We start from the raw sequence: 27,551 nt of genomic DNA on the forward strand, positions 1-27,551 counted from the left end.
TGCCAGTCAAGATCAAGAAACATATCTAAGGAATTGCAGAGGCAAGCACTCAAAATATTAAACATATGCATAGATTCTTATGTAAAGGTAAAAGAAAATCTATATAATAATCCTCCAGACTTCTGGAACTCTGAGCTCCTTAGCCTAGCATTTGAAGCCCTCCATAATGGAGGTCTTTAATATTGTTAAGGTTTTCTCTATCACAAACCTTTCTTCGCATCTGCTTACACTTCTTCCTCATTGCTTTCTACACGTTTCTTAATATTCTCCCATCTTCATTTGTGCACTGTTCTATGTCTGAAATCATCCTCTGTATCTACTTATCAAATTATTATCCATTTTTCTTGATAGTACTTTAAAACATTCTCCCTTCTCCACAATCTTAACATCTTTTTGAACCTCTCTGAGGTCAGTGATTTCTTTTATTCCTGTATTATTACAGATAATAGGAATCAAATAATTATATGAATGAATGAGTGGTAAACTTCTAGCAGACAGGAGTCTTGTTCACCTTGTATCGCCCAAGCAGCCTTTTGGGAGATAGGATGCTTAGGTTTGAAGAACATGTAATCAAATATAGGTTAGGGACTGGGGTCCACCTCTTTATAGCTTGATGATCAGGGACAATTAGTTCTACCTCTTTGTAGCTTGATGACCAGGGGCAGTTAACCTTTTAGAAGTATAATTTTGTGAGTAAAATGAAACCTCAGGTAGGCTTAAAAAAATGATAATCAGTAGTTCTTTGTATGCAGTTCAGAATATGCAGAAGTATTTCTTGAATCTTTATACAGTTGAATTGAATCACCTTCTAGTGTGCTACTTTCCAAGGGATATACTGATAAGTAATCAGTTATGATAAAAACATATAGTCTAGAATTCAGGGTAACCACACATGAAACAAAGCAAACTGCCCAAGACAATAAAGTATGTGATACAGGAATTCAGAGGAGAAGAGAAGGTCATTAGGAAACCCAAGTAGAGTCCTGAAAGGTGATCTAAAAGCTGTGCAGTATTTGGAAGGGAGCAAAGGAAAGGAGGATAAGAACAATATGAACAAATATTGTAGTGAGCATGTTTTTGACATGAGGGGATTTCAGACAAGCTCTAGAGAAAAAGCCAGTTTTGAAGAATAGTTACAATAGATCTACCTTGGAAAGGCCTTCAGACCTCAAGAAGTCTTTCCATTACTCGCCACTTCTGTCTCCAAATTCGTTCAACATGTATATATTGATCATTGACACCATCTGTTGTTTGAGCCTCATTTCCCAGTAGACTTCTCTCACACAGCCTTCACATTGAGCTTTTTGCTGCCTCCTGAACGTGGTCATTTTTCTGCCCTTCCCACCTTTAATGTCTCAGCAGCATTTGGCATAATTGATCCCGCCCTCCTATTTGAAACAGTTATTTCTTTTGGCTCCCTTATACTAGACTTTCTTGATTTTTCTCTTCTCTCCTTTGATAAAAAGGAGATTTATCAATCTCCTTTAAACTGACTCATTCTCCTCCGCTTGATTTCAAATGACTGAAATGCCCTAGGGTTCCATCTAGGCCTCTCTTTTCTCTGTGTCACTTATTTTTCTAGGTAATTTGTTTTGGCCACGAAGCCTAAAAACTGACTACATGCTACTGACCCTCCTGCTCTGGGCTCTCTTACTTGATCTTTGAGTCTTATATTCAACTGTACATGACATTTTCTTTTTACTGTGTAATAGACATCTCAAAACATCTCAGTAGACATCTCAAATTTTGAACGAAAACTTCACTCTCAATTTCTCCACCTCACCTGCCACTATTCCACTTTTTCTTGTTAAATGTAATTCCATTCTCCTATTTACTTACGCCAGAAACCTTGGGGTTATGCTTTTCTCTCACACTCCATCAGTAAGTGGTCTGACTTCCACCTCTAAAATATATTCTGAACTTGATAACTTTTCATCTCTGCCTCTACCACCTTAGTCCAAGTTACTATCACTTCTTTCCTGAACCAGCCTCCTGTCTGCTTTCCCTACCTCCAGTCTTTGCTCTCTGTAGCCAGAGTAGCCAGAATAATCTTATATAAATGTAAATGTAAGTCATATCTTACCAGTTCCCATTATAAAATGTTCCAGGGGCGGGCCAGGCACTGTGGCTCACACCTGTAATCCCAGCACTTTGTGAGGCTGAGGTGGGCGGATCATGAGGTCAGGAGTTCAAGACCAGTCTGACCAACATGGTGAAACCTCATCTATACTAAAAATGCAAAAATTAGCAGGGCGTGGTGGTGCACGCAGCTCCTTAGCACCTGGAACAATGCAAGTCATCAAGTCTTAACTCCCATGGTAGTTTTCCAGAAGGCAACATTTCCGTGTAAGATACAAAGATGAATAAGACTCTTGCCTTCTAGAAATTCACAATTCATACATTATTCAGTAAATATTTATCTGCAGTGTGTCACACATTATGCTTAATTTCTTTCTGTTCTTTCTTTTTTTTTTTTTTTTTGAGACAGTCTCCCTTTGTTACCCAGGCTGGAGTGCAGTGGTGCCATCTCAGCTCACTACAACCTCCGCCTTCTGGGTTCAAGTGATTCTCCTGTCTCAGCCTCCCGAGTAGCTGGGACTACAGGAGCCCAGCATGACGCCCAGCTAATTTTTTTTTGTATTTTAGTAGAGACGAGATTTCAACATGTTGCCCAGGGTGGTCTCGAACTCCTGAGTCCAGGCAATCCACCCGCCTCAACTTCCCAAAGTGCTGGGATTACAGGCGTGTGCCAGAGCGCCCAGCCCATTATGCTTAATTTCTAAGGATATAATGACAAAGGTCCTTGCTTCAAGAAATTCTATTTTAGTTGGGTATGATTTCCTTTTATTTTGATTAGTAATATTTCATGATACATATGCTGGTGCTTGCTAGGTATAGTCTATAAGCTGTGAACGCTATGGAAGACAATAGGGCAGACAGATTATCTGCCTAATTCTTTTTTTTTTTTTTTTTTGTTTGAGACAGAGTCTTGCTCTGTCACCCAGGCTGGAGTGCAGTGGCACAATCTCAGCTCACTGCAAGCTCCGCCTCCCAGGTTCATGCCATTCTCCTGCCTCAGCTGGGACTACAGGTGCCTGCCACCACGCCCGGCTAATTTTTTACAGTTTTAGTAGAGATAGGGTTTCACCTTGTTAGCCAGGATGGTCTCCATCTCCTGACCTCATGATTCGCCGGCCTCGGCCTCCCAAAGTGCTGGGATAACAGGCGTGAGCCACCGCACCCGGCCTATCTGTCTAATTCTAATCTTTATGTTGTCTGTGTATTCATCACATAGTTACAGATGGCAAAAGAGGAAAGTCGAAGGCTAAAACCATGGAGCACAGCCAAAATATTTTCCTGGTACCATAGGCTTGGCAAAATTACACTTGAGACAGGCAGTAGAAATTATTCAGGCATACTAATGATAGGTCTTTATTTTCAATACTGATGAAAATAGTGTTTCTAATATTAGTTTAATACTCATTTAATGTTAGTTTAATACTTCTGTTATTCCATAACAGCTCTTTCACTTGTAATTAAACCAGAATCTTTGTGTATACATTTTAGTAGCATATTTGGAATTTGATATAATTGACAGTTTCAGGAGGAGAAGAAAATAGAACCATGACTTATGTTTCTTATTTTTTGTCGCTAATTTCATATACTCTTCATGGTTCTGATACATTTCTAAATTTTGGAACTTTGTTATGGACTTTACAAAATGTTGCTATGATTTCTCCAGTTTCTAAGTTCTGGGTATTACTGAGTCCTAAGTGAAAGCACAATTATTTTGAATGAATTGTTACATAGCAAGTAAAGTTCTGTAGATTTCAATATTTTCTGAATTTTGACTGAAATCATATTCTGTTATACAACATTCATGAATATAAACAATAGCTTCATACTTCTGTTATTCTAGAACAGCTGTTTCACTTGGAATTGAAGCAGAGTCTTTGAATATACATTTTAGTAGCATATTTGGAGTTGATATAATTGACAGTTTTGTTGGAGATACATACGCAGATATTATGAATTAGCATATGACTTGTAGAAAATTCTTAAGTATACAAGGCATTTAGACTTGAAATTTAAAAACACCTTGGTAGAGAAAGAGTTAACAGGTTAGCTCCCCTTGGTGGTTCTCAGTGTGTTCTCTTGCCTTTAGGAGCTGAAAATATGATAACATTGGGCCCGGACATGCCTGTGTGGAGGTTAGGGTACTCCTGGGGTTTTTGCAGCTAGCTGTAAAGCAAGCTAGAACTTGTTCATCTCTAAGTTCCTTGTTTTTCTTTCAACCCTTTCAGTGCCCTGCAGGAGTCATTAAATCAAAACTTCATGCTGATCATCACCCACCGAGAAGTCCAGCGGGAGTACAACCTGAACTTCTCAGGAAGCAGTACTATTCAAGAGGTGAGTTACGTCTCACAGCTAAGAAATAAAGGTAGCTCATTATAGCTAATGTTGACCCTGTTAAAGAGGGCTTATCTGTTCTGGTTGGAAATTCTCTTTATGTTTCATTATTGGGTTCTTAAATTTTAATTAACTGGAGCATCAATGATTACTGTAGATATACTAAATGACTTGACCTAGAAAGAAAGATGTAAATGGGAACTCTTGATAATTTTTAAACTAGTCAACTTGAAACGCTTCTTAAAAATAACTGTTTATTATGTAATATATTTCATGGTTTTATAGTTATTATTAGAAATACTACTTAGGAAATTGTTGACAACATTCATTTTGGAGGATGCTTATATTTTATTTGAAAGGTTGCTCTTAAATAATTATTTATACTGTGTACTCTGCCTGTTTCTAAAAGGAATTTGAGGGGACTTTTCTTAAGCAGCTCAATCCTGCCCTTGGGCAGTATTCCTAAGATGCTGTTGGAGACTATCTTTTAGCTTAGAATATGAGAAGAGTCTATTTATAGTGTCAATATTTTCTTCAGCACGACCAACCAGGGCCACTGTTTAAAAAGAGAACCTCCCCCAAGAGAGAAGAGGTACTTCTTGGTATGCCTTGGGCCCCACCCACCTAAAAGCTAGTAATTTATCTCCATGGAGGGTGGGGGGAATATTTAAGGCTATGACAGGACTTGTGTTTAGAAACATTGAAATGATGACTATGTTGTATTACACCTTATAAATTATGAAAGCAGCAGTCATTTGTCGACTAATTTTTTCTGAAGAGAATTAGTCATGCTTAATCTTGGATTATTTTATAATTTTTTTCTTAGACTACATTGCTTAAAATAATCACTTAATGTCATTGTGAAAGAATAAGTTTTCACCCTAGTGTTTTCTTTCAGAAATACATGAATTGTTTCTGTAGACTATTAATGGTTTCCTTTTTTATATTGTGTTAATGAATTTCAGCTTCTGAATTTGACATGAATAACTCATTGCTTTCGGTTTGTTTTCTTTATTGATTACTTGAATAGTTTGTTGACTAGAAACTAAAGTCTTTAAAATTTTTTTCTGATCTGATTCCTAAACTGAATCATAGGTTTGCATTATTTGACTTTTTTCAGGATTTTGAATATGTATAAATTGTGATTTCATTTTCAACTTCCATAATGAGTATTTTATTCTCTAAATTAAGAAACTTAATTCCTTGAAGAATCATTTGTGTTTTTCTGGTAGAAATGATGTTTTGCTGTGGCTCCATCTCTGAGTTATTATAGCATCTGAAATTTTACAGGATAGTAAAATCTAAATTGTGTATGTGAATACAATGAAACAAGGAAATTTAGATTTAAAATAACTTCAGTTTAACAAAAGAAAGATCAGAGGTAAATTCATTTTATTGCTGACTTGAAAATTGAAGAATAGTATAATGTGTGATGAATAAATATAGTTTGCTTTTTTTTCCTTTGAGGTTGAATTTTCTAGCCATAATTTTGCTGCCACCCTCTCAACCCCCCACCCCCAGTTTCTGTTATTTGAGTGTGTTTCAGCTTTCTCCCACAAGAGGGCAGAAAGGACTATTCAGCAGATAGCCTAAAAATGCCATTCAGTGTTTTCAAATTAGCTTCTCTTATATTAACAAAAAGGAGCATAATGGCCAAGTTATTGTTTGATTTACAGATAATTGGCATATTGCAGGGAGGAGACTTAATTTCACCCTTTTAAATTAAACAGGGAGATTTAAAAAGACATAAAATATTCATTAATGTTCGGTGATTATAAAGTAGTGGCATATATTTATTTTGCCTTTATTACTGTTTCGATGGGAAAATACTGCAAATATTTCCGAAATCGAGTTGGCCATACTGACAAGTTGAAATGTTTAAGCAGCGTTAATGCAATCTGCTCACACCTGATATCCTATGCAGAATGATTCAAAATGACTACATCAATTATTAAAAGAAATATTTAAAATTCTGTAAATGTGCCATTGTGTGCCACAGTTGGCTGAAACTGTTCTCTGTGGCCTGCTATTTAGATTATCAAATATATCTTAAGCTTCAAGGACTTAAAAACAGTAAATCTTTTTTATACCATTTTCTAAATGTCATTTTAAAAATGTTCCAGAAATATTTTTGCCAAGACAGATATTCTTATGTATTTCTTGTCAAGAATTTGGTTTCTTCTCCTTTTTCCATTTTTTTCCCTTTAAGTTAATTTAAAATAATATTTTTAAATGCCAGTTTGCCAGGAACAAATAAATGCAGTTGCTATTTATGTCACTTGCTTCTCTGTGAGTAGACAGGTACACATAGGCTGTTTTATTCTGTACAACTTAGATAAAGGATGTGGGACCTCTCTGGGCCTAGTTCTGTGACTTTTCTGCTTCAACTTGTGGAACACCTGTGATGGAGAGGGTAGTTTCAGGTGAAGGACAAGGTGTTCTTATCTACAGCTATTCAGTCCACAGTGACACTTAAGTGTGTACATTTTTTCTTGTTGCATGATTGGAAATTTAGTTTGATTTTATCAAGATAAAAATATATTTATGAAGCAATTTTGTAGTTTTATTTTATAATGCTAGTATTTGTTTTTTATTAGTGTGAAAGCTTAATGATACCATATGTGCTAAATTGTAAATTAATCTAGCTCACCAGTTTCAGGAATTTCTTTTCAGTATTAATAGGTCCAAGAATAAATCCTGACTAATATAATTGATGGAAAGAAAAAAATGTTCAATACACAAAAGTTCCTGGTCATTTTTTTAGTGTATTTTATATATATATATTTAATCTTTGAAAACCTTGCATTTTTAAAAGAAAACTTTGCACTATTTTTCACCCAGAGGGAAATTTCTATTAAATGAAATAGGATTGAAAAAGGCACTATGATTTCAACTTTTAATTAGAACAAAGTACATTTTAAAAAAATACTGAGTTAGAAAATAGCACTAAAATGCAGTTTGAATTTCAAATAAACCATTCAATGACCATATGGTCATTGCAAGTTAATGGTGATAAACCAAGAGGTGTTCAAGTGTTTGTTCATTCTGGCTTTGTGGTCTGCTGCCTCACAATGCGTGACTTGTGTCCTTTAGGTGCTCTAGATTTTAATTTAAGCCAGTTATTGAGGGTTTTCATTTTGATTTTGTTTTTTTTAAAACTCTGTACAAATCCTTCCACTTACATTATCCTCCTAGTTGAGGAGAAAGCAGTGACAGTATAAAAAGGTCAGAATGGAGAGAGTTACAAGTAGTCTTAAGAAGAAAAATCTTTTCTCTTTTCCATTATGACCAAACAGCTTGTAAAAAATATCAAAGAATGCAACAGTAACTCTGTGATAGTCTGTCTTTTCAACCTTTTTGAGTCCTAAATTAGTTATTTGTCACACTTTAAAATTGTGAGTTTCCTTATATTTAAACAGGCTTACCTTATTTTAATGAATTTTTTTACACTGAGAATTCAGATTTTTCAACAGTTTATTGAGCAGATTCTAGCAATTCTCACTAATACTATTAAAGGTCTGTGGTTATAAATGCACTTGGGGTGGGTTAAATTAAGGGGAAAAAAAAGATTGATTTGCTTTCAGCAATCCAAAACCCAGGTGTGGAAAAGCATATGAAGTCCCTGAAATCAAGCCAACTTTTCTTGGAAACTGATTCTTTGTTATCGGCCTTACTACTGCAAAAGCTTCTGTTAGGCAAAATATTGTTTTCTTTGTAGATGTCATATAAATTTAAGGAATATACACATGACCCAGAATAATAATAAGAAACCTAAGTATTTTTAGTGCAGAATCATGGAGTATTACTTACCTATTACAGCAAGAAGCATGATGAATAGCTTATTGGAATTATTTAAATCCTCTTCCAAGTTTCACTTTCCCCCAGAATTCTCACTGTTCTTATTAATGTTGATTTAGTTCTTAATGGCATGAAAGGGGAAAATTGACAACCTATAAAGATGTATCTTGCAGGGAGTAGTAAAACATTTCAGTACTATTACGGCATTGTACAAACTAATGATTAAGTGAGAAGCCAATAGAGTTGAATTAGTCTTAGGAACTGAATGAACTAAATACATAGATTATACCAATCCTTAAAAATAATCTTGGCTAAATAATCATGAGGCTAACTCTGATTCTGAACATTTGAACCTAATGTCGGATTTTGTGTGTTGTGTCTATTTTTCTACTTGCTACTTTCTTAACTTGCTTGACTAGCGTATATTTTGGACTATTCTCCTTTAATGCTGGTGGCCAGTAACAGTAATTAAAATATGTAGTCTTTTACAGATTGTGCTAATTATTGATGTTCTAGTAGTGGGTTGACTATAACTCCTTAACTAACATGGCCTTTCTGTAAATGTTTTAAGTATTGGGTGTTTTTTTTGGTTTGTTTGTTTTGTTTTCCAGTATGGGGAGGGTTGGGGTTGCTGGCACAGAACTGAAGTAAGAGTAGAGTAACTGAGAATGTGCATATGCAAGAGGATAAATTAAGTTGTGTGCTTATTTAATTAAAAGTGTAAGTGGTTTGTTTTTACTGCAAGATAAATGGCATATATTGGATCAATTAGAATGAACCAATTTAATTAACATATATTATAGTTTGATTTTTTAAAATTTGAAATCACGAATGACATTTTAGCAAGAATGAGAGAGATAATTTCGTCTGCAACTGGGCGGTGAATTCAAGCCTTTATTCAGCTTTCAGAAAAGAAGATTACACATCTTTTAAATATGCATATATATTATTAGTTTCAAGTTGCATTTGAAAACTGAGATCTGTTGAAATCATATCACTTCAAATAAATAAATCAGTAGGGATCATTTTATAAATATTGAGGTTTCCTGTGATTCTTAATAAATTATCCCCTGAGGTAATAAATTTAATATTTATAATGCAGCTCTTTGGAACTGACAAGTCTTTTCCCCTCTCTGGAAGTGTTTTAGAATAATCTGGATTGGATATCTTTTTCGGCCCATAAAAGTATTTGTCTACCTGCGTTTCAAGACGATAGAAGCAATGACATTTTAAGAATTAAGAGCAATCTTTAGCCTTTTGTTACTTAAGATATGTGTATCAAACATCATAGCTGACCACATTTCATAATCTGTGATTTGTGTGTTGGTAGTTTTGAAATGCCTGGGTTAAGAGAAATTACGTTCAGTTATCAGAAACTAATAAACAGAAGATTTTTTGTATATGCAAGAAAAGGCAGAGAGTAAATAATTGCACTGGTGACCAATACTGTAATAATCCTGTTTTACAATATGCACTTGACAGGTTGTAATAGTGCTAATTGAAGAGACTAATTCACACTTGCTTCATTCTATTCAAAGGCAAAATCAGCAGCTTGTTTTGCTTTTGACCAGATGGTCCTCATGAACACCTACTGTGCACTTTAAGTGCTTTACTAGAATTACAAAGGCCGGGGGCTGCGTTCGACTCCAAATGATTTGAGAAGAGGGGGGGGGGGGGGGAAAGAACCTCTGTGCTCAATGGATTTGGTGCAAGTAAATTAATTCTAGTGGACCCATTACACACTGAGCCCCCTTTTCAAAGCTCTGAGCCTCCTCGCTTGCTCTGTAGCAATGAGAAAGAGAAAGGCAGATTACTGCAAACAGAAATAAAAAAAAAAGAGGGTATGAAAGGGAGAAAAGAGGCCTTGAAGCCTTTCATATCACTTGAGTTTTTCAAGTGCGTTATTTTTGGGGAGGGTGGATGTATGAAAAGCCAATTGGAGTTTTTTTTGTTTTAAAGTGCGCTATTTAAGCACCATGAATATAGGCGCAAGAGCAACAGTTGACTGAGTTTACTGTGATGAAGCTTTGTGTCCGAGGATGAATCAAATTCATTATATTCAACTCTTTGTGTTTTAACATGAATGTAGGGTTAGTTTCACAAGACTGTGTCTGTTTAGGATAATTATAATTTAATATTTTCCTTTCATAAAGTTATCACTGTAGATGTCTAAAATTTTAATCAAAGCAGATTTTGTACATTGACTTTGAAGCACCCTGACAGTTTAAAATTCAAAGGAAAGCTTTTTTAGTTTTCAAAAGAAAAGAAAGGCTCATTCTAATGGCATTGAAGGAGAGATTATTATAACTAATTAGAAGTCACACATCTGTTAGCTTTTGGTTTGTGACTTATCTATGTATTTTTTGAGTAAAATATATACTTTAAAAATATATTGCTGTTATTGTGTGAACCTAAAGGGATAAAATGCACTTAAAAGAGAACCATTTGTTTGAGCCAACCATTTTTTTGCAAATCTCTAGATGGTCCTATAAAAATATGTAATGCAGTAAAGCACATTAAGTGTGAATTGCAGTTGTATAATTAATAATCTTAATTTGGAATATGCTTTCAAACAGTATTTTCACACAATTCTGTTATCATAATTCTGATTATTAACCAAAGTTATGAGATAAAAAACTTGTCCAGTTTGTACAAATTTGTAGTTGTTCCTTATCCTTAAAGCTATTCACGTATAGTACTATAATTTGGAATACTAACAGTGTAAAATAATTAGTTCTTATTGTAAACTATGTGGGTTAGGACACAAGGAATCAACTATAGGAATATACATCACCCGCTTTTTATGTTTTTGTAGTTCTAAATTTAATTATTATGATATATTTTAGTGGCATTGTTTACTTTTGTTTGATGGCATATATTACTGCCACCATGTTCCAGTTCATTTTAATTATAGCTATTATCAAAGAATACAACAAAATTACACTAATAGTGTGTAATGATAATTGTAAAAGTTTCATAGTCTTTTTAAAATTTGGATCATCTCTTCAAATGAATGTCTAGAATTTATGTTTTAAAAGGCATATTGCATCAATATGCTTTTTATGTCAATAAGTTTTAATTACAGTTTTAGAAAATAAAACACAGAAATGCACAAGCAACCACAAAAATCTTTTTTATTTCTCAGATACTTCATTTAAGAGGTTAGCATGCCTTTTATATATTTAAAATAAAATTTGATTCATATTAATGTACTCATACTTTGAGAGTGCTCATTCAAATGTAAGTTTTAGGGTGAGGAGGGATATAAGGAGAGTTCCCAAACCTTCCACCAGCAAAATATCCGATGAAATTTATAAGTAATGAGGCATTAATGAGTTGATACCCTTGGGGAGAAAAACATTTCAAGAAAAAATATGAAACATTAAGAAATACTCACTGCAGAAATTTTTTTGCAGCAGACCATTTGAAATAAAGGTAAAGGTACTAGATTTCTTTCTTGTAGGTACAATAAAAAGCTATCTTTAAAGCCAGAACCTTAGTCAGCAGAAGTGGATTGATCACGACCATGTCGTCACTTATTTCACTTATTTAGATGGGGCTGATTCTTTGGTTTCACAGAGACAGTGCTCCTCATGCATGAAGAAGAGGTTTTTCTTTTTCAGTATTAAAATATTAACTCCTAGATTCCTGAATGCCAGAGACAAGGTTCTTTTCCTAGGGTCTGTGTTGGGAAAGGCTATAATTTCTTCATAGATGTAGTAAGTACCACATTACTTTAGCTGAGAAGTATTTTAACATTTAACTATCTTCCAGTCCTAAGATAAGAAATAGTAACCTCTTCATTCCTCCCCAACCCTCTGTAAAACAAACACACACACACACAAGGAATTAAACCACAGGATGGGTAAGTGAATATAAAGTGCTCATAAATATAAGCTGGACCAAGACTTGGCATATTAAGATAAGGCCTGCAAGTAGAAAATTATTTACATGTTTATCTTTATATGCCAAAGGTTATTTGGTTACAACCTCTTAAAACATCTGGTTATGGTAATTTTTCTTTTGTCTAATGTGTCTTGTGTATGACTCAGTGTTACACAGTTAAGCAGTTTTTCTTTTTCAAACATACTTTTTGTGATTAATGTTCTTTTAAAAAATCCTACTGCTCAATATAGGGCTATAGTGTAGTATCTTATTACCCTCAATGTATTTCTATTATTATTTTGAAAAACTTTTTTTTTTTTGGAGAAAAAATATTTTAAAAGCTTGTAATAAAGATTTTATATAAATGACAAAATGTATTCCTTGCTTTGTGGTCATTGCGTGACCAGACAGTAGAGTACTGGATTGTTCTAGGGTTTTACAGCTGCAAGGCAAAAGCATCTGCTCATTGCAAAGCCGGCATTGTTTAATTTTGACACTGACTTTTCCATGAGTCTTGTACCAAGCACTGGATTAGATGCCACTAAGATGAAATTTGTTTTAAGTTGCTCCCAAAGTGCAGCTGTTCCTATATACAGCCTTGTAGCTTAACCAAAACAGACAGACATAGGATCAATCAGAATCTTTGTACAGGGTCACCTCAGTAGGCTAGAGGGCCCCAGAGAATGTTAATGATATTATTTATCATGAATAACTGCAAAATTAGTTTCTGGGCTTATGTAATATCTATAACACAGCCCCCCACTTTTTAAAAGGAATAGAACTATTATTAAATATTTAGCTTTTTAAACTGGATTATCATGGCTGTTAGAGTACCCCTGTATGCATTAGGCACTATTCTTCCACAATCAATTGCAAGAAAAATGATTAGTTTATTGGTCAGTAAAGTAGTGATTGACTGAAAATAAGACCTATTCTAAAACTGTTTGCTAAAATCTTGAAAAGTGGACATTTTTATAGAATGATAATTTTTCTTTAATGTTTCAAGTGAATGAAAAATGAAAGAGCACCTCACTTCCCAGGTTTCCTGGGATTGTGTGAATTTCTACCCAGCTGGTCCAAATTGATTGATACAGGGCCAAATATTTGTCTGCCTACATTTCAAAGTCTATAATTTGCTAATGAATTGTGGTAATAATCTTTCATCATACATGAAAGATTTAGCCAAACAATTTGCTAAGTATATATTTTGATCATAAAATTTCTGGACTTACACCAAGCTTTACATCTATTTTACAGCTAATGCATGGGGGTGGAGGGAGGGCAGTAGGAAAAATAATACTGAACATGGACACTTGATGGAAAAGAATGAAGGAAGCGTGAGGAAAGAAGGTACTTTGGAAAAGAATAATACTGGGAAAGTCCCATGAGTGACAGAGGAAAACCAATTCTATTTGTACTTAGAGTTCAAAATAGGATTTTAAAAAATGCCACTACAGTTTTAGTCCGCAGTATCCAGAGGTATATGGTATCCATTTAGATGAAGGCAAGGAAGGAATCTTTTTCTGTTTTGGCTACAGCTATTCCACACATCGATTATGATTATAATTTCCTAAAAACTTGATGCTGCAAAATCTAATGCCCACAAAGTTTAAGTAATTGAGGCATAACAATCAAAGACAAATGTTTGTTGGGGTTGATTAAAAAGAATCTAATGAAGAAATAAATGTGATTTGACTAATTCTAGAAGAAGCTGAGACAGTAACCTAGTAAAGCTTTTGAAATGACTGTAGGCACCCAAGGGAACATTTTCTCCCTCCAAAACAAGGAAAGACTGTATAAAGGAAAATTCGGCTTGTGTCTGGGAGGATATGTAGCATTAAGTTACCTTTGCTTGGGAAAGTGTAAACCTTAATTTTTATGTATTTTGGGAGAGGAACATAAGATATACTCCACAGGAAGTCCAGGATTACACTATGGAATGAGAGAGCTAGGCAGTGTTCAAAATACGACTCTATCTTACACATGTAATACCTCTTCCATTGTTAGAAATCGAGGTGCCATGATTTCTTATTTGCCTTATATAATTTGAATTGTTTTCAAGTTGTCCATGTGGATAATCTTAAATAATATTGATAGAATTTCCCTTGCCTAGCCATGTAATACCAAGTAGTTTAAAAAAAAAAAAAAGACCGAGCCCAGTGACTCACACCTATAGTCCCAGCACTTTGGGAGGATGAGGTGAATGGGTGAATGGATCACCTGAGGTCAGGAGTTTGAGACCAGCCTGGCCAACATGGCAAAACCCTGTCTCTACTAAAAGTACAAAAATCAGCCAGGTGTGGTGGCGGGTGCCTGTAATCCCAGCTACTCAGGAGGCTGAGACAGGAGAATCACTTGAACCCAGAAGGTGGAGGTTGCAAGTGAGCCAAGATCTCGCCACTGCACTCCAGCCTGGGTGACAAGAGTGAGACTCCATCTCAAGGAACAAAAAGGAACTTTGTCTTATAGAGAGAAATCATATATATTATAAAGGAGATGGACCCTCCATTGTATAGATTTTAAAGATAAGCAACTCTAGAATTTTTATATACCTGTGGGACCTCTTAAATGTATAGTTAAATGGCACATTTCCAGAGGATTAATTTGTATTCATTTATATAATTCCCCTTTTGTTCTCTGCTAGAAGTAAGCCTCCTTTAAATGTTAGTACACTGGATGTCTAATCAAGATGGCACCATTGAACTTTTTTTTTTTTTTTTTAGTGCAGTGGCGCAGTCTCGGCTCACTGCAACCTCCACCTCCCAGGTTCAAGCGATTGTCCTGCCTCAGCCTCTTGAGTAGCTGGGATTACAGGTGCATGTAACCACGCCTGGCTAATTTTTGTATTTTTGGTAGAGATGGGGTTTCACCATGTTGGTCGGGTTGGTCTCGAACTCCTGATCTCAGATATCGGCTTGCCTTGGCCTCCCAAACTGCTGGGATTACAGGCTTGAGCCACTGTGCCCGGCCAACAATCTTTAAAGTATTTAGGAAAGTTAAGAATTTATGTTTAACTAGAGCTTTATTCAGATGAATAGAAAATTTTGTTTTACACATTGACTTTCTCAGCCTCTTCTATTTTGCTGACAGTTAAAAATCTATCAATTTAATACATGCCGTAATTTTTTTTTGAGACAGTCTCACTCTATCGCCAAAGCTGGAATCCAGTAGCACTGTCTCACCTCCCTGCAGCCTCAGCCTCTTGGGTTCAAGCAGTTCTCCACTTCAGCCTCCCGCGTAGCTGGGACTACAGGTGCCCACCACTACGCCCAGTTAATTTTTTTTTTTTTTTTTTGTATTTTTTTGGTAGAGATGGGGTTTCACCATGTTGGCCAGGCTAGTCTTGAGCTCCAGACCTCAGGTGATCCACCTGCCTCGGCCTCCCAAAGTGCTGGGATTACAGGCGTGAGCTAGCAAGCCTGACCTACTTGCCGTAATTTTTTGTAGGTATATTGTTATCACATTATGGTAGTTACTATAGCAAATACTTAATAAAGTTTTGGTTTGGAAACCTTTGTGGGTTTTTTTTTTCCTGGCTATAGTATTATAGAAGAGATCCATAATCATTACTATGAAGGAAAACTTATAATGAAAATCACATTTAAATAAAATTAATTATAAGTGAGATAATTAGTAAGATTCCTGATTTTTTTAATGAAAACTCAATTTCAAAAGCAAATATTAGAGTTATAGGTTATGTATACGAAATTCAAAATATGCTGTTAGCATTTGTTTCTAGTCCTTTTGGTGTTCTCTTATCAAAGGCACATTATATTTACATGCCTGCCTTTGCCTAATGAAAATGAGAAATAAATTCCTCCTAATAGGTATGTTTATAATGTCCTATAATAATCATCATCATAAGAAAAGCGTATCATTTAAATATCAGTTCATTGCTGTTGAATTGGGAGATGCTTCCCTTATTCTTCATATCGTAAATAAGGAAATCTTAAGACATTTTTAAAGGCTGCTATTTTTTTGCTGGTCAGTTTTTTAATAATGACATATATACATATAGATTACTTTGCTTGAAATTTGAAGTATCAGAAATATAGTAAATATCTTAAGAGTCTTGATTTCTGTTGATAATTATTTCAAATATTGATTCTAAAATTTGGTGATTATGTGGGAATTTAGAAATCTCATGTGCTTCAAGTGAACCATTTATGTGGGTGTGTGAGAGAGAGGGTGTGTGCTGGTCTATAGGCAGTGACTGTATAATTAAATGTGTAAATATGTTGCTATGAAATGTAAGTAATCTTTTAATCCTTAGGGTATTACTTAAAAGGCTCAGGGTTGAAATAGAGTTTTCTGTTGCCATGGTGTTTGAATTTCTATAAATCAGTGTCTTTTTAATGAATGATAAGGAATTTTATTTTTTATCTTAAAGTAGAATTTTACCTTATATGCATATGCTACAAAAGATTGTAAAAGTAAATTATATATCCATAACAAGGCTTTCTAATATGTGAGATTTTATAATATTGAGAGATAATAAATGTAAATGGTACAATTTGATGTCATTAGCTTTACTTGTAGTAAGTGAATTAAAATTCCATATGGACGTTAAGACTGTGGAACCAGCATAAGGACAGACAGATAGATCAGTGCACTAAAATTGAGAACCTAGAAAGAAACCCTTACATTTATGGGCAATTAATTTTCAGCAAGATTACCAAGAAAATTCAACATATGGTGCTGGGACAACTGGATATCTACATGCAAAAGAATGAAATTGGACTGTTCCCTCACACCAGACAGAAAGAAAAATTAACTCAAATCACAGATCCAAATCTAAGACTTAAAGCTATAAACCTCATAGAAGAAAACAGGAAAAATTTTTCATGGTTTTTGGGTTAGGTAATGGTTTCTCAGACAGGACACTAAAACCAGAAACAAGGACAAATAGGTTATTTGAACTTTATCAAAATTAAAAACTTTAGTGCCTCAGAGGGCATCATCAGTAAAATGACAGTTTACAGAATGGAAGAAAAACAAATCGTATATTGATAAGAGACTTGTATCTAGGATATATAAAGAACTCTTACAACTCAATAATAAAAAGACAAATAATCTAATTGAAAATTGGCAAAGATCTGAATAGACATTTCTCAGGAGAAGATATGCAAATAGCCAGTAAGCAAATGAAAAGTTGCCCAACATCTTTAGTCATTAGGGAAATGCAAATAAAAAATCCAAAGAAATTGAAATCAGTGTGTTAAAGAGATATCTGCATTCCAGTATTCATTGAAGTATTGTTCACAATAAGCAAGATATGGAAGCAATCTAAGTGTTCATCAATGAATAAGTGGATAGAGATCATGTGGTATATATTAATATATACAACAGAATACTATTCAGCCTTTAAAAAGAAGAAAATTCTGTCATTTAGAAGAACATGGGAAGACATGGAGGACAGTATGCTAAGTGACTAAACATGATCTCACTTATATATAGATTCTAGAAAAGTTGAACTCATAGAAGTAGAGAGGAGAATGGTGATTACCAGAGGCTGTTGGCGGGGTGTGGACAAGTAGGAATGAGGAAAGCAGAGATGTTGGTTGAAGGTGCAGAGTTTCAGTTTGACAGGAGGAATAAATTTTAATCATCTTTTGTACAGCAGAGTGACTATATGTAGTAATGTGTTATATATTTCAAAATTGCTAAAATATTAGAATTTAAATGTTCCCACCACACACACACACACGCAAAAAAAAAAAAAAAAAAAAAGCATGGTAAATACTTCAAGTACTGGATATGTGGGGGTTGTTGTTGTTTTCTTACCCAGGCCGCAGTGCAGTGGCACAAACAAGGCTTACTGCAGGCTCAAACTCCTGGGTTCCATTGATCCTCCTATCTCAGCCACCTGAGTAGATGGGACTACAGGTATGTGCCATGATGCCCAGCTAATTTTTGTATTTTTTGTAGAGATGAGGTTTCACCATGTTGCCCAGGCTGGTCTGATACACCTAGGCTCAAGTGATCTGCCTGCCTGGAGTGCTGGGATTACAGGTGCCAGCCACCATACTGGCCTGCTGGATATGCTAATTAGCTTGATTTAATCATTTCACAGTATATACATATATCAAAACATCACTTTGTACCCCATAAATGTATATAATTATTATATGTCAATTAAAGAAAAATGGCCGGGCGCGGTGGCTCAAGCCTGTAATCCCAGCACTTTGGGAGGCCGAGGCGGGCGGATCACGAGGTCAGGAGATCGAGACCATCCTGGCGAACACTGTGAAACCCCGTCTCTACTAAAAAATACAAAAAACTAGCCGGGCGAGGTGGCGGGCGTCTGTAGTCCCAGCTACTCGGGAGGCTGAGGCAGGAGAATGGCGTGAACCCGGGAGGCAGAGCTTGCAGTGAGCTGAGATCCGGCCACTGCACTCCAGCCTGGGCGACAGAGCAAGACTCCGTCTCAAAAAAAAAAAAAAAAAAAAAAAAAAAAAGAAAAATGGCCAGATGCGGTGGCTCATGCCTGTAATCCCAGCACTTTGGGAAGCCAAGGCAGGCGGATCACCTGAGGTCGGGAGTTTGAGACCAGCCTGACCAACATGGAGAAAACCCTGTCTCTACTAAAAATACAAAATTAGCCAGGCGTGGTGGTGCATGCCTGTAATCCCAGCTACTTGGGAGGCTGAGGCAAGAGAATCGCTTGAACCCGGAAGGTGGAGGTTGCAGTGAGCCGAGATTGCACCATTGCACTCCACCCTGGGCAACAAGAGAGAAACTCCATCTCAGAAAAAGAAAAAAGCAAATTGAACTACCCCTTCACACAACTAGGATGGCTAGAATTTTAAAAGGTAGGCTGTATGCGGTGGTTCATGCTGGTAATCCCAGCACTTTGGGAGGCCAAGGCCAGCAGATCACTTGAGGTCAGAAGTTTGAGACCAGCCTGGGCAACATGGTGAAACCCCATTTCTACTAATGACACAAAAGTGAACTGGACGTTGTGGTGCATGCCTGTAGTCTCAGCTACTGGGGAGGCTGAGGCATGAGAATCACTTGAACCTGAGAGGTAGAGGCTGCAGTGAGATCACACCACTGCACTCCAGCCTGGGCGACAGAGTCAAACTGTTTGAAAAAAAAAAAAAAAAAAAAAGGCAACAGTGACAAGTGTTGTATTGGCAAGGATGTTGAGAAATGAGAACTATCACACATTGTTGGTGGGATTATGACATAATCTAGTAGCTGTGGAAAAAGTTTGATAGTTCCTCAACATGTTAAACATAGTTACCATCTGTCTGACCCAGCAATTCTACTCCTAGCTATATAACAAGAGAATTGAAAACATACGTCCACCCAAAAATGTGTATGTGAATATTTATAGTAGATGGTTCATAATAGCCAAAATGTAGAAGTCCATTAATGAATGAATGGATAAACAAAGTGTGGTATATCCATGCAATGGAATATTTTCAGTCATAAAAATATGGAATGACATACAGATACGTATGACAACGTTAAGGAACCTTAAAAGCATGCTAAATGAAAGAAACTAGACACCAAAAGCCACATATTGTATAATTACGTTTATATCAAACGCCCAGAGTAGGAAGTCTCTGGGGCATCTGGCTGGAGGGAAGGGAAAATAGGTAATGATTGCTATTGGGTTTGAATTTTTGTTGTTTTTGTTTTTACATTTCATTAATAATAAGTTATGTAGCACAATGCCTTTTAAATATTAAACTTCTTCAAATAATTATTTTCTTTGTATGCAACAGTTTTTTTTGTTGTTGTTGTTGCTTGCTTGTTTGTTTTTGAGACAGAATCTTGCTCTGTCACCCAGGCAGGAGTGCAGTGGCGCGATCTCAGCTCACTGCAACTTCCACCTCCCAGGTTCAAGTGATTCTCCTGCATCAGCCTTCCGAGGAGCTGGGATTACAGATGCACACCACCACACCCAGCTAATTGTTTTATTTTTAGTAGAGAGGGTTTCACCATGTTGGCCAGGCCGGTCTTGAACTCCTGACCTCATGATTGCCCACCTTGGCCTCCCAAAGTGCTGGAATTACAGGTGTGAGCCACCACGCCCAGCCATTATGCAACAATTTTATATAAGAAATGTAATTTAAACACTGCACAATGATCTTCCTATGTATACTGTAGAGTGTTTAATAAACATGGAGAGTCTGTGTAAATCTTAATGTTTAATGGGTACAAATTTGTTTTTGTTGTATTACCTGTACCTACATAGGCTAATTTTCAGAATTCTAAAATAAAGTAACAGAAAATAGAACAGCATGTTTTTAAGGTTCATCTGTGTTGCACATGTAATCCGTATTTTATTCCTTTTTTAAGACTGAACGATATTCCATTGTATGGATATACCACATTTTTGTTCGTTAATTCCACCTTTTGGCTATTATGAATAATGCTGTGAATATTCATATACATGTTTTTGTTTAGACATACTTTTTTTTTGTTTGTTTGTTTTTGTTGTTGTTGAGACAGAGTCTTGCTCTGTCGCCCAGGCTGGAGTGCAGTGGCGCAATCTCGGCTCACTGCAAGCTCCACCTCCCAGGTCCATGCCATTCTCTTGCCTCAGCCTCCGAGCAGCTGGGACCACAGGCGCCTGCCACCACACCCAGCCAATTTTTTGTATGTTTAGTAGAGACAGGGTTTCACCGTGTTAGCCAGGATGGTCTTGATCTCCTGACCTCGTGATCCACCTGCCTCAGCCTCCCAAAGTGCTGAGATTACAGGAGTGAGCCACTGTGCCCGGCCTGGACATATGTTTTCAATTCTCTTGTTATATCTAGGAGTAGAATTGCTGTGTCAGATGGTAACTTTACTATATATATGATTTTTTTCTGTGTTTTACCAATTGTAGTAAAATATACATAACAAAATTTAGCATTTTAACCATTTTTACATATATAGTTCAGTTACATCAAGTAACATTCACATTCTCTTGCAACCATCACTTTAATCCATTTTCAAAACCTTTTTTGTCTTTACAAACTAAAACTCTGTACCCATTAAACAGTAACTCTCTATTCCCCTTTGCCTCTAGCTCCTAGCCAACCATGACTCTACTTTCTGTCAAATTCTTAATCTGACCACCCTAGGTATTTCATAAAGTGGAATCATACAGTACGTGGCCCTTTGTGTCTGGTTTATTTCACTTTACTTACTGTTTTCAAGGTTCATTCATGTTGTAGCACATGATAGAATTTTATTTTATTTTATTTTATTTATTTTATTTATTTTATTTTAGTTATGTTATGTTATGTTATGTTATGTTATGTTATTTTGAGATAGAGTTTCGCTCTTGTTGCCCAGGCTGGAGTGCAATGGCATGATCTTGGCTCACAGCAACCTCCGCCTCCCAGGTTCAAGTGATTCTCCTGCCTCAGCCTCTCAAGTAGCTGGGATTACAGGCATGTGCCACCACGCCCAGCTAATTTTGTATTTTTAGTAGAGACAGGGTTTCTCCATGTTGGTCAGGCTGGTCTCAAACTCCCGACCTCAGGTGATCCACCCACCTTGGCCTCCCAAAGTGCTGAGATTGCAGGCATGAGCCACCGCGCCTGGCCAGACTTTTAGTTTTTTTAAGGCTGAATAATATTCTATCATATGTAAGTACCACATTTCCTTTATTCATTAACGCACTGATAGACCGTTGGGTTGTTTCCACCTTTTGAGTATTGTGAATAATGCTGCTATAAACATGGGTGTGCAAATACATCTTCAAGGTCCTGCTTTCATTTCTATTATGTATATACCCAAGAATTGGGATTGCTGAATCATACGGTAATTCTGTGTTTAAGTTTTTGAGGAACACATTTCCACAGTGAATATACCATTTTACATTTCCTCCAGCAACATAGAATGGTTTCCGTTTCTCCACGTACTAACCAATACTTGTTATTTTCTGTTTTACTTTCTTTTATTTATTTTCTTTGAGACAGAGTCTCACTCTGTTGCCCAGGCTGGAGTGCCTGGCAACTCCGCCTCCCGGGTTCACACTGTTCTCCTGCCTCAGCCTCCCGAGTAGCTGGGACTACAGGCGCCCGCCACCACGCCTAGCTAATTTTTTGTATTTTTAGTAGAGATGGGGTTTCACCGTGTTAGCCAGGATGGTCTCGATCTCCTGACCTCGTGATCTGCCTGCCTTGGCTTCCCAAAGTGCTGGGATTACAGGAATGAGCTACCGCGTGTTTTATTTTTTTAGAATAGCCATTCTAATGGAGGTAAAGTGGTATCTCGTGGATCTGGTTTGCATTTTCATAATGGCTAGTGATTTTGAGCATCACTTCTTTTTTTTTTTTTTTCCTTTGAGATGGAGTCTTGCTCTGTTGCCCAGGCTGGAGTAGGATCTTGGCTCCCTGCAACCTCTGCCTCCCAGGTTCAAGCAGTTCTCCCACCTCAGCCTCTCAAGTAGCTGGGATTACAGGTGCATGCCCCATGCCTAGCTAATTTTTGTATTTTTAGTAGAGGCAGGGTTTTACCATGTTGGCCAGGCTGGTCTCAAACTCTTGATCTCAGGTGATCCACCTGCCTCAGCCTCCCAAAGTGCTGGGATTACAGGCCTGAGCCAGCGCGCCCGGCCAATTTTGAGCATCATTTCGTGTGTTTATGGACCATTTGTATTTTATATATCTTCTTTGGAGGAATGTCTATGCAAATCCTTTGCCCGTTTTTCAGGTTGGGTTTTTTTTGTTTTTTTTTTTTTTTATTAGAGTGCTGAAACATTCTGGAATTGATTAAGGTGGTTGTATGACTTTGTGAATATATTGAAAACCACTGAGTTGTACATTGGAACATAAAAAGGAAACTAAATATGAAATGGAGAACTGAGGGCTTATAAGACAGCTACACATACAAAATTAAAAATTACTCTGAAAATGAAAACTAAAGAATTGGGAATTATGTCACTTGAATAAAATATAAAAATACCAAGTTTCAGGTCAGGCACGATGGCTCATTCCTGTAATCCCAGCACTTTGGGAGGCCAAGGTGGACGGATCACCTGAGGTCAGGAATTCGAGTCCAGCCTGGTCAACATGACAAACCCCCGTCTCTGCTAAAAATGCAAAAATTAGCTGGGCATGGTGGTACTCGTCTGTAATCCTGGCTACTCAGGAAGCTGAGGCATAAGAATCGCTTGAACCCGGGAGACAGAGGTTGCAGTGAGCCAAGATTGAACCACTGCACTCCAGTGTGGGTGACAGAATGAGGTGCTGTGTAAAAAAAACCCAAAAAACAAAAACAAGTTTCAATATACCAATGTTTGCCAAGAGTTTAAAGAACTCTTTTTGAGATACTGCCTAGGGGTTTTTCCTTTCTATTGAAGTTAAACCAAGAAAAAATAGACTTTGTAATGTTGGAGACAGTTTTCTTGAGTTTGATATTAAGCACTGGATAGTTTTATGAAACCATAGTTTATACGTGTTCCTCCCCTTCCCTCCCCTCTGCTCCTTTCCCCTTCCCTTCCCCTTTTTGAGATGGAGTTTCGCTCTTGTTGCCCAGCCTGGAGTGCAATGGTGTGATCTTGACTCACCGCAACTTCCGCCTCCCAGGTTCAAGTGACTCTCCTGCCCCAGCCTCCCAAGTAGCTGGGATTACAGGCATTCGCCACCAAGCCCAGCTAATTTTGTATTTTTAGTAGGGACGGGGTTTATCCATGTTGGTTAGGCTGGTCTTGATCTCCTGGCCTCAGGTGATCTGCCTGCCTTGGCCTCCCAAAGTGCTGGGATTACAGGTGTGAGCCACGGGGCGAGCCTCTGTTACATTTTTTAAAGGGGACATATTTCTACTCTGTTTCCGACTATTAGATGGCAGTTATGTTGCACTAGTAGAATAACATTTCAAGTGGGTTAATTCCAACTTTTCTGGGTTATAACATGGACAGTGGTACTATTATTGGATACTGTTTACATTATCATACAGAGTTTCTGTGAGTAACCTTGCATAGTGCTTCCATCAGTACTTTTCTGTTACTATAATGTAGCGGAAGTGTATTTGAGCAGGGGATGAATAGTTTAGGGAATAAAGATATTAATTAGCCTGTTAGGAAAACATATTCTCAATGGGGAAATTATCATATATCATTTATATTTCTAGTTGAGATCCATTAGAAAGGAGAATGGTTTTTACTTCATAGTAATTTGAGTGTATTTCTGGGCAAAATTTGCTAGTCGATGGTATTCTAGTTGCTGACCTTGAAAGTTCATGCCAACTTCATTGAGGGGAAAGAGAAGGAAGCTTCATGTTGAGTTAACGTTTTATACTTTTCAACTCCTTTCCCCAACCTTAGTTCATTTGATTCTTAAAGTATCTACTAGTGTCAGTAGCTGTACACTTGTACACATATAGCTGAACAAGATGAAAATGGCGTCTCGTGGCTGTGCAACACAATGGTCCTGGTGATGGTGTTAATATAGGACTTGATATTCAACTCTTCTTGCTATATAAGCAGAGGTACTGATACAGAGGATAGGTTAAGTAGTACTCAGAGTTCACAATAAGATTATTGCTTTTCCCTATTTTATGATTTGTAGTGCTTTCTGTGATCCCATTTCCTAAATCTTCCATTAACTATACTATACTATACTATACTATCTACTATACTATGTACTATAACAGTAGTTTACCTCACCCTCCTTCCATGTCACTACTTGGACTCTTTCTTTGTCAGTAAAGTTAGCATAACAGTAGGAACACTTCCCTGACAGATGTTGTTTGTGAGAATGAAAGTGAGACAGTGTAGGTGAATACAACTTTATTAACTCTAGAATACTTTTTTTAGAAGTTATTTGTCTTTCCATGTACCTCAGATTTTACCAACTGATATTTACTTACCTGCCTCTGAACACATAAATTTTTTAAAAGGATGTGATTTCTTGCTCATGTAGTTCCCTCAGCTCTTCTCCCTCAGCCTTGCCTCTTATCCTCATGCCATTCAAAGATCTGTATGTGTTTCAAGAAGACTACACTCAGCTGACACATCCTTCAGGAAACCTTCTATAATCCTGTGTTCTATATGAACATAACCTCTCCTTATGTCCTGAGTTAGCCTTGAAATACCACACAGTGATATTGTGCCTCATACAACATTCATTTGTATAATTGGCTTAGTCCATCTTATAGCCTATATACTTTTCAAGGAGGGGTGACTATATCTTACTGATGTTTATATTCTCTATAGAACAGAATGTTTTAAGAAGAGTTAAAGAACAAATAGTATTTGTTGAAATTAATTGAATTTCATTAAACCAATCTATAGCACTTTCTATTATATCTATATTGTAGTACTTATTGGTGTTAACTTGCAAACATTCCATTGAAGTTATTAGTTGAATGCTGGAGCTGACTCCTATTAGTGCAAGAAAGCTGATTATTGAATATTCAGGAATTTTGTGAATCTGACAAAGTGTTGGTACCTTGAAATTAGCTTCAGTGGTATTGTTTATCTCATGGAGATTGGCAGACTCTTAAAAGCACTGCTTATTGTTTTGGGAGAGCCATTTACCAGTACATCATTGGTTGTATGTTTCTAACCCCCACTAGAGTATGAGCTCCTTCAAGTTCATATCTGCCTGAATGCCTCGACTGTGATAGGAACATTCTTTGCTGAATTAATGAATAAATAAGTGATTGAGTATATCAACTGCTTCATTCCTCTACTGCCTGACCCCTGCTGGCAGAGACCGAATTTCAGAATCTAGTGAATATTTTGAGACTGAGTTTTAAAATGGCCCATTGTCATAGGCTGTAGTTTCTACTTCAGAGTTTGAACCAAAAAAAAAACAATCTGTTGGAAATCAAGGCTATTAAACACACAGGTTTCAATAGCACAGTAAGGATGGCATTTCTGTCTATTATCACCTTGTTAAGCTACTCCTGCTATGACTTTGCTACCTAATAAGTTTTTGGCATCTATTGGTTAACTAACTCACCTTTCAATTTCCAAGTTGGAAACCAATAATGTGAACCATCTCAAATTAGCTGAAAGATGTCCTTTCACATTATAAGAGGTAACTAACTGATTAATTTTTCCTAGTCATAGATGCTATAATACCAACAAATAAAAAATACAGTGTCTTAGGCCAGGTGCGGTGGCTCAAGCCTGGAATCCCAGCACTTTGGAAGGCCGAGACAGGTGGATCACGAGGTCAGGAGATCGAGACCATCCTGGCTAACACAGTGAAACCCCGTCTCTACTAAAAAATACAAAAAACTAGCCGGGCGAGGTGACGGGCGCCTATAGTCCCAGCTACTCAGGAGGCTGAGACAGGAGAATGGTGTAAACCCAGGAGGCGGAGCTTGCAGTGAGCTGAGATCCGGCCACTGCACTCCAGCCTGGGCCACAGAGTGAGACTCCGTCTCAAAAAAAAAAAAAAAAAAAGAAAATACAATGTCTTGAGGCCTAAAATATATATATATATATTTTTTTTTTTTTGAGGGAGTTTTGCTCTTGTTGCCCAGGCTGAAGTGCAGTGGCACGATCTTGGCTCACCACAACCTCCGCCTCCTAGGTTCAAGGGATTTTCCCGCCTCAGCCTCCTGAGTAGCTGGAATTACAGGCATGTGCCACCACGCCCAGCTAATTTTGTATTTTTAGTAAAGTTTCTCCATGTTGGTCAGGCTGGTCTCGAAGTCCCGACCTCGGGTGATCTGCCTGCCTCGGACTCCCAAAGTGCTGGGATTACAGGTATGATCCACTGTACCTGGTCAAAAATATTTTTTAAATTGCTGTGTTAAAACAACTTATATTTTCTATTAGGTTCCTATCAGTTTTATCAAAAGTAACATTTATATAAAATTGAAATTGGGGTATAATGTTTTTTTTTTTTTAATGAGACAGAGTCTCACTCTGTCACCTAGGCTGGAGTGCAGTGATATGATCTCAGCTCACTGCAACCTCTGCCTCCCGGGTTCAAGGGATTCTCCCACCTCAACCTCCCGAGTAGCTATACTATACTATACTATCTACTATACTATATACTATAACAGTAGTTTACCTCACCCTCCTTCCATCTCACTACTTGGACTCTTTCTTTGTCAGTAAAGAGGCACATGCTACCACGCCCAACTAAGTTTTGTATTTTTAGTAGAGATAGGGCTTCACCGTGTTGACCAGTCTGGTCTCGAACTCCTGGCCTCAAGTGATCCACCTGCCTCGACCTCCCAAAGTGCTGGGATTACAGGTATGATCCACTGTACCTGGTCAAAAATATTTTTTAAATTGCTGTGTTAAAACAACTTATATTTTCTATTAGGTTCCTATCAGTTTTATCAAAAGTAACATTTATATAAAATTGAAATTGGGGTATAATGTTTTTTTTTTTTTTTAATGAGACAGAGTCTCACTCTGTCACCTAGGCTGGAGTGCAGTGATATGATCTCAGCTCACTGCAACCTCTGCCTCCCGGGTTCAAGGGATTCTCCCACCTCAACCTCCCGAGTAGCTATACTATACTATACTATACTATCTACTATAC

The 27,551-nt window shown here is 36.9% G+C and overlaps 1 protein-coding gene across 4 annotated transcripts in view; it reads left to right on the top strand.

Annotated features, from left to right (window-relative positions):
* Nucleotides 1-27,551, top strand: part of FAF1 (Fas associated factor 1) — a 534,320-nt gene that overhangs the window by 264,927 nt on the left and 241,842 nt on the right. For all 4 annotated transcript variants that reach the window (XM_033226429.1, XM_033226430.1, XM_033226428.1 and 1 more), the window contains one exon: nt 4,305-4,410. In XM_033226429.1, coding sequence (XP_033082320.1) covers nt 4,305-4,410 — 106 coding nt within the window. The remainder of the gene's footprint in view (nt 1-4,304; nt 4,411-27,551) is intronic.

This window comes from Trachypithecus francoisi, unplaced genomic scaffold (genome assembly GCF_009764315.1).
Source record: "Trachypithecus francoisi isolate TF-2019V2 unplaced genomic scaffold, Tfra_2.0 Lachesis_group12, whole genome shotgun sequence".
NCBI lineage: Eukaryota > Metazoa > Chordata > Mammalia > Primates > Cercopithecidae > Trachypithecus > Trachypithecus francoisi.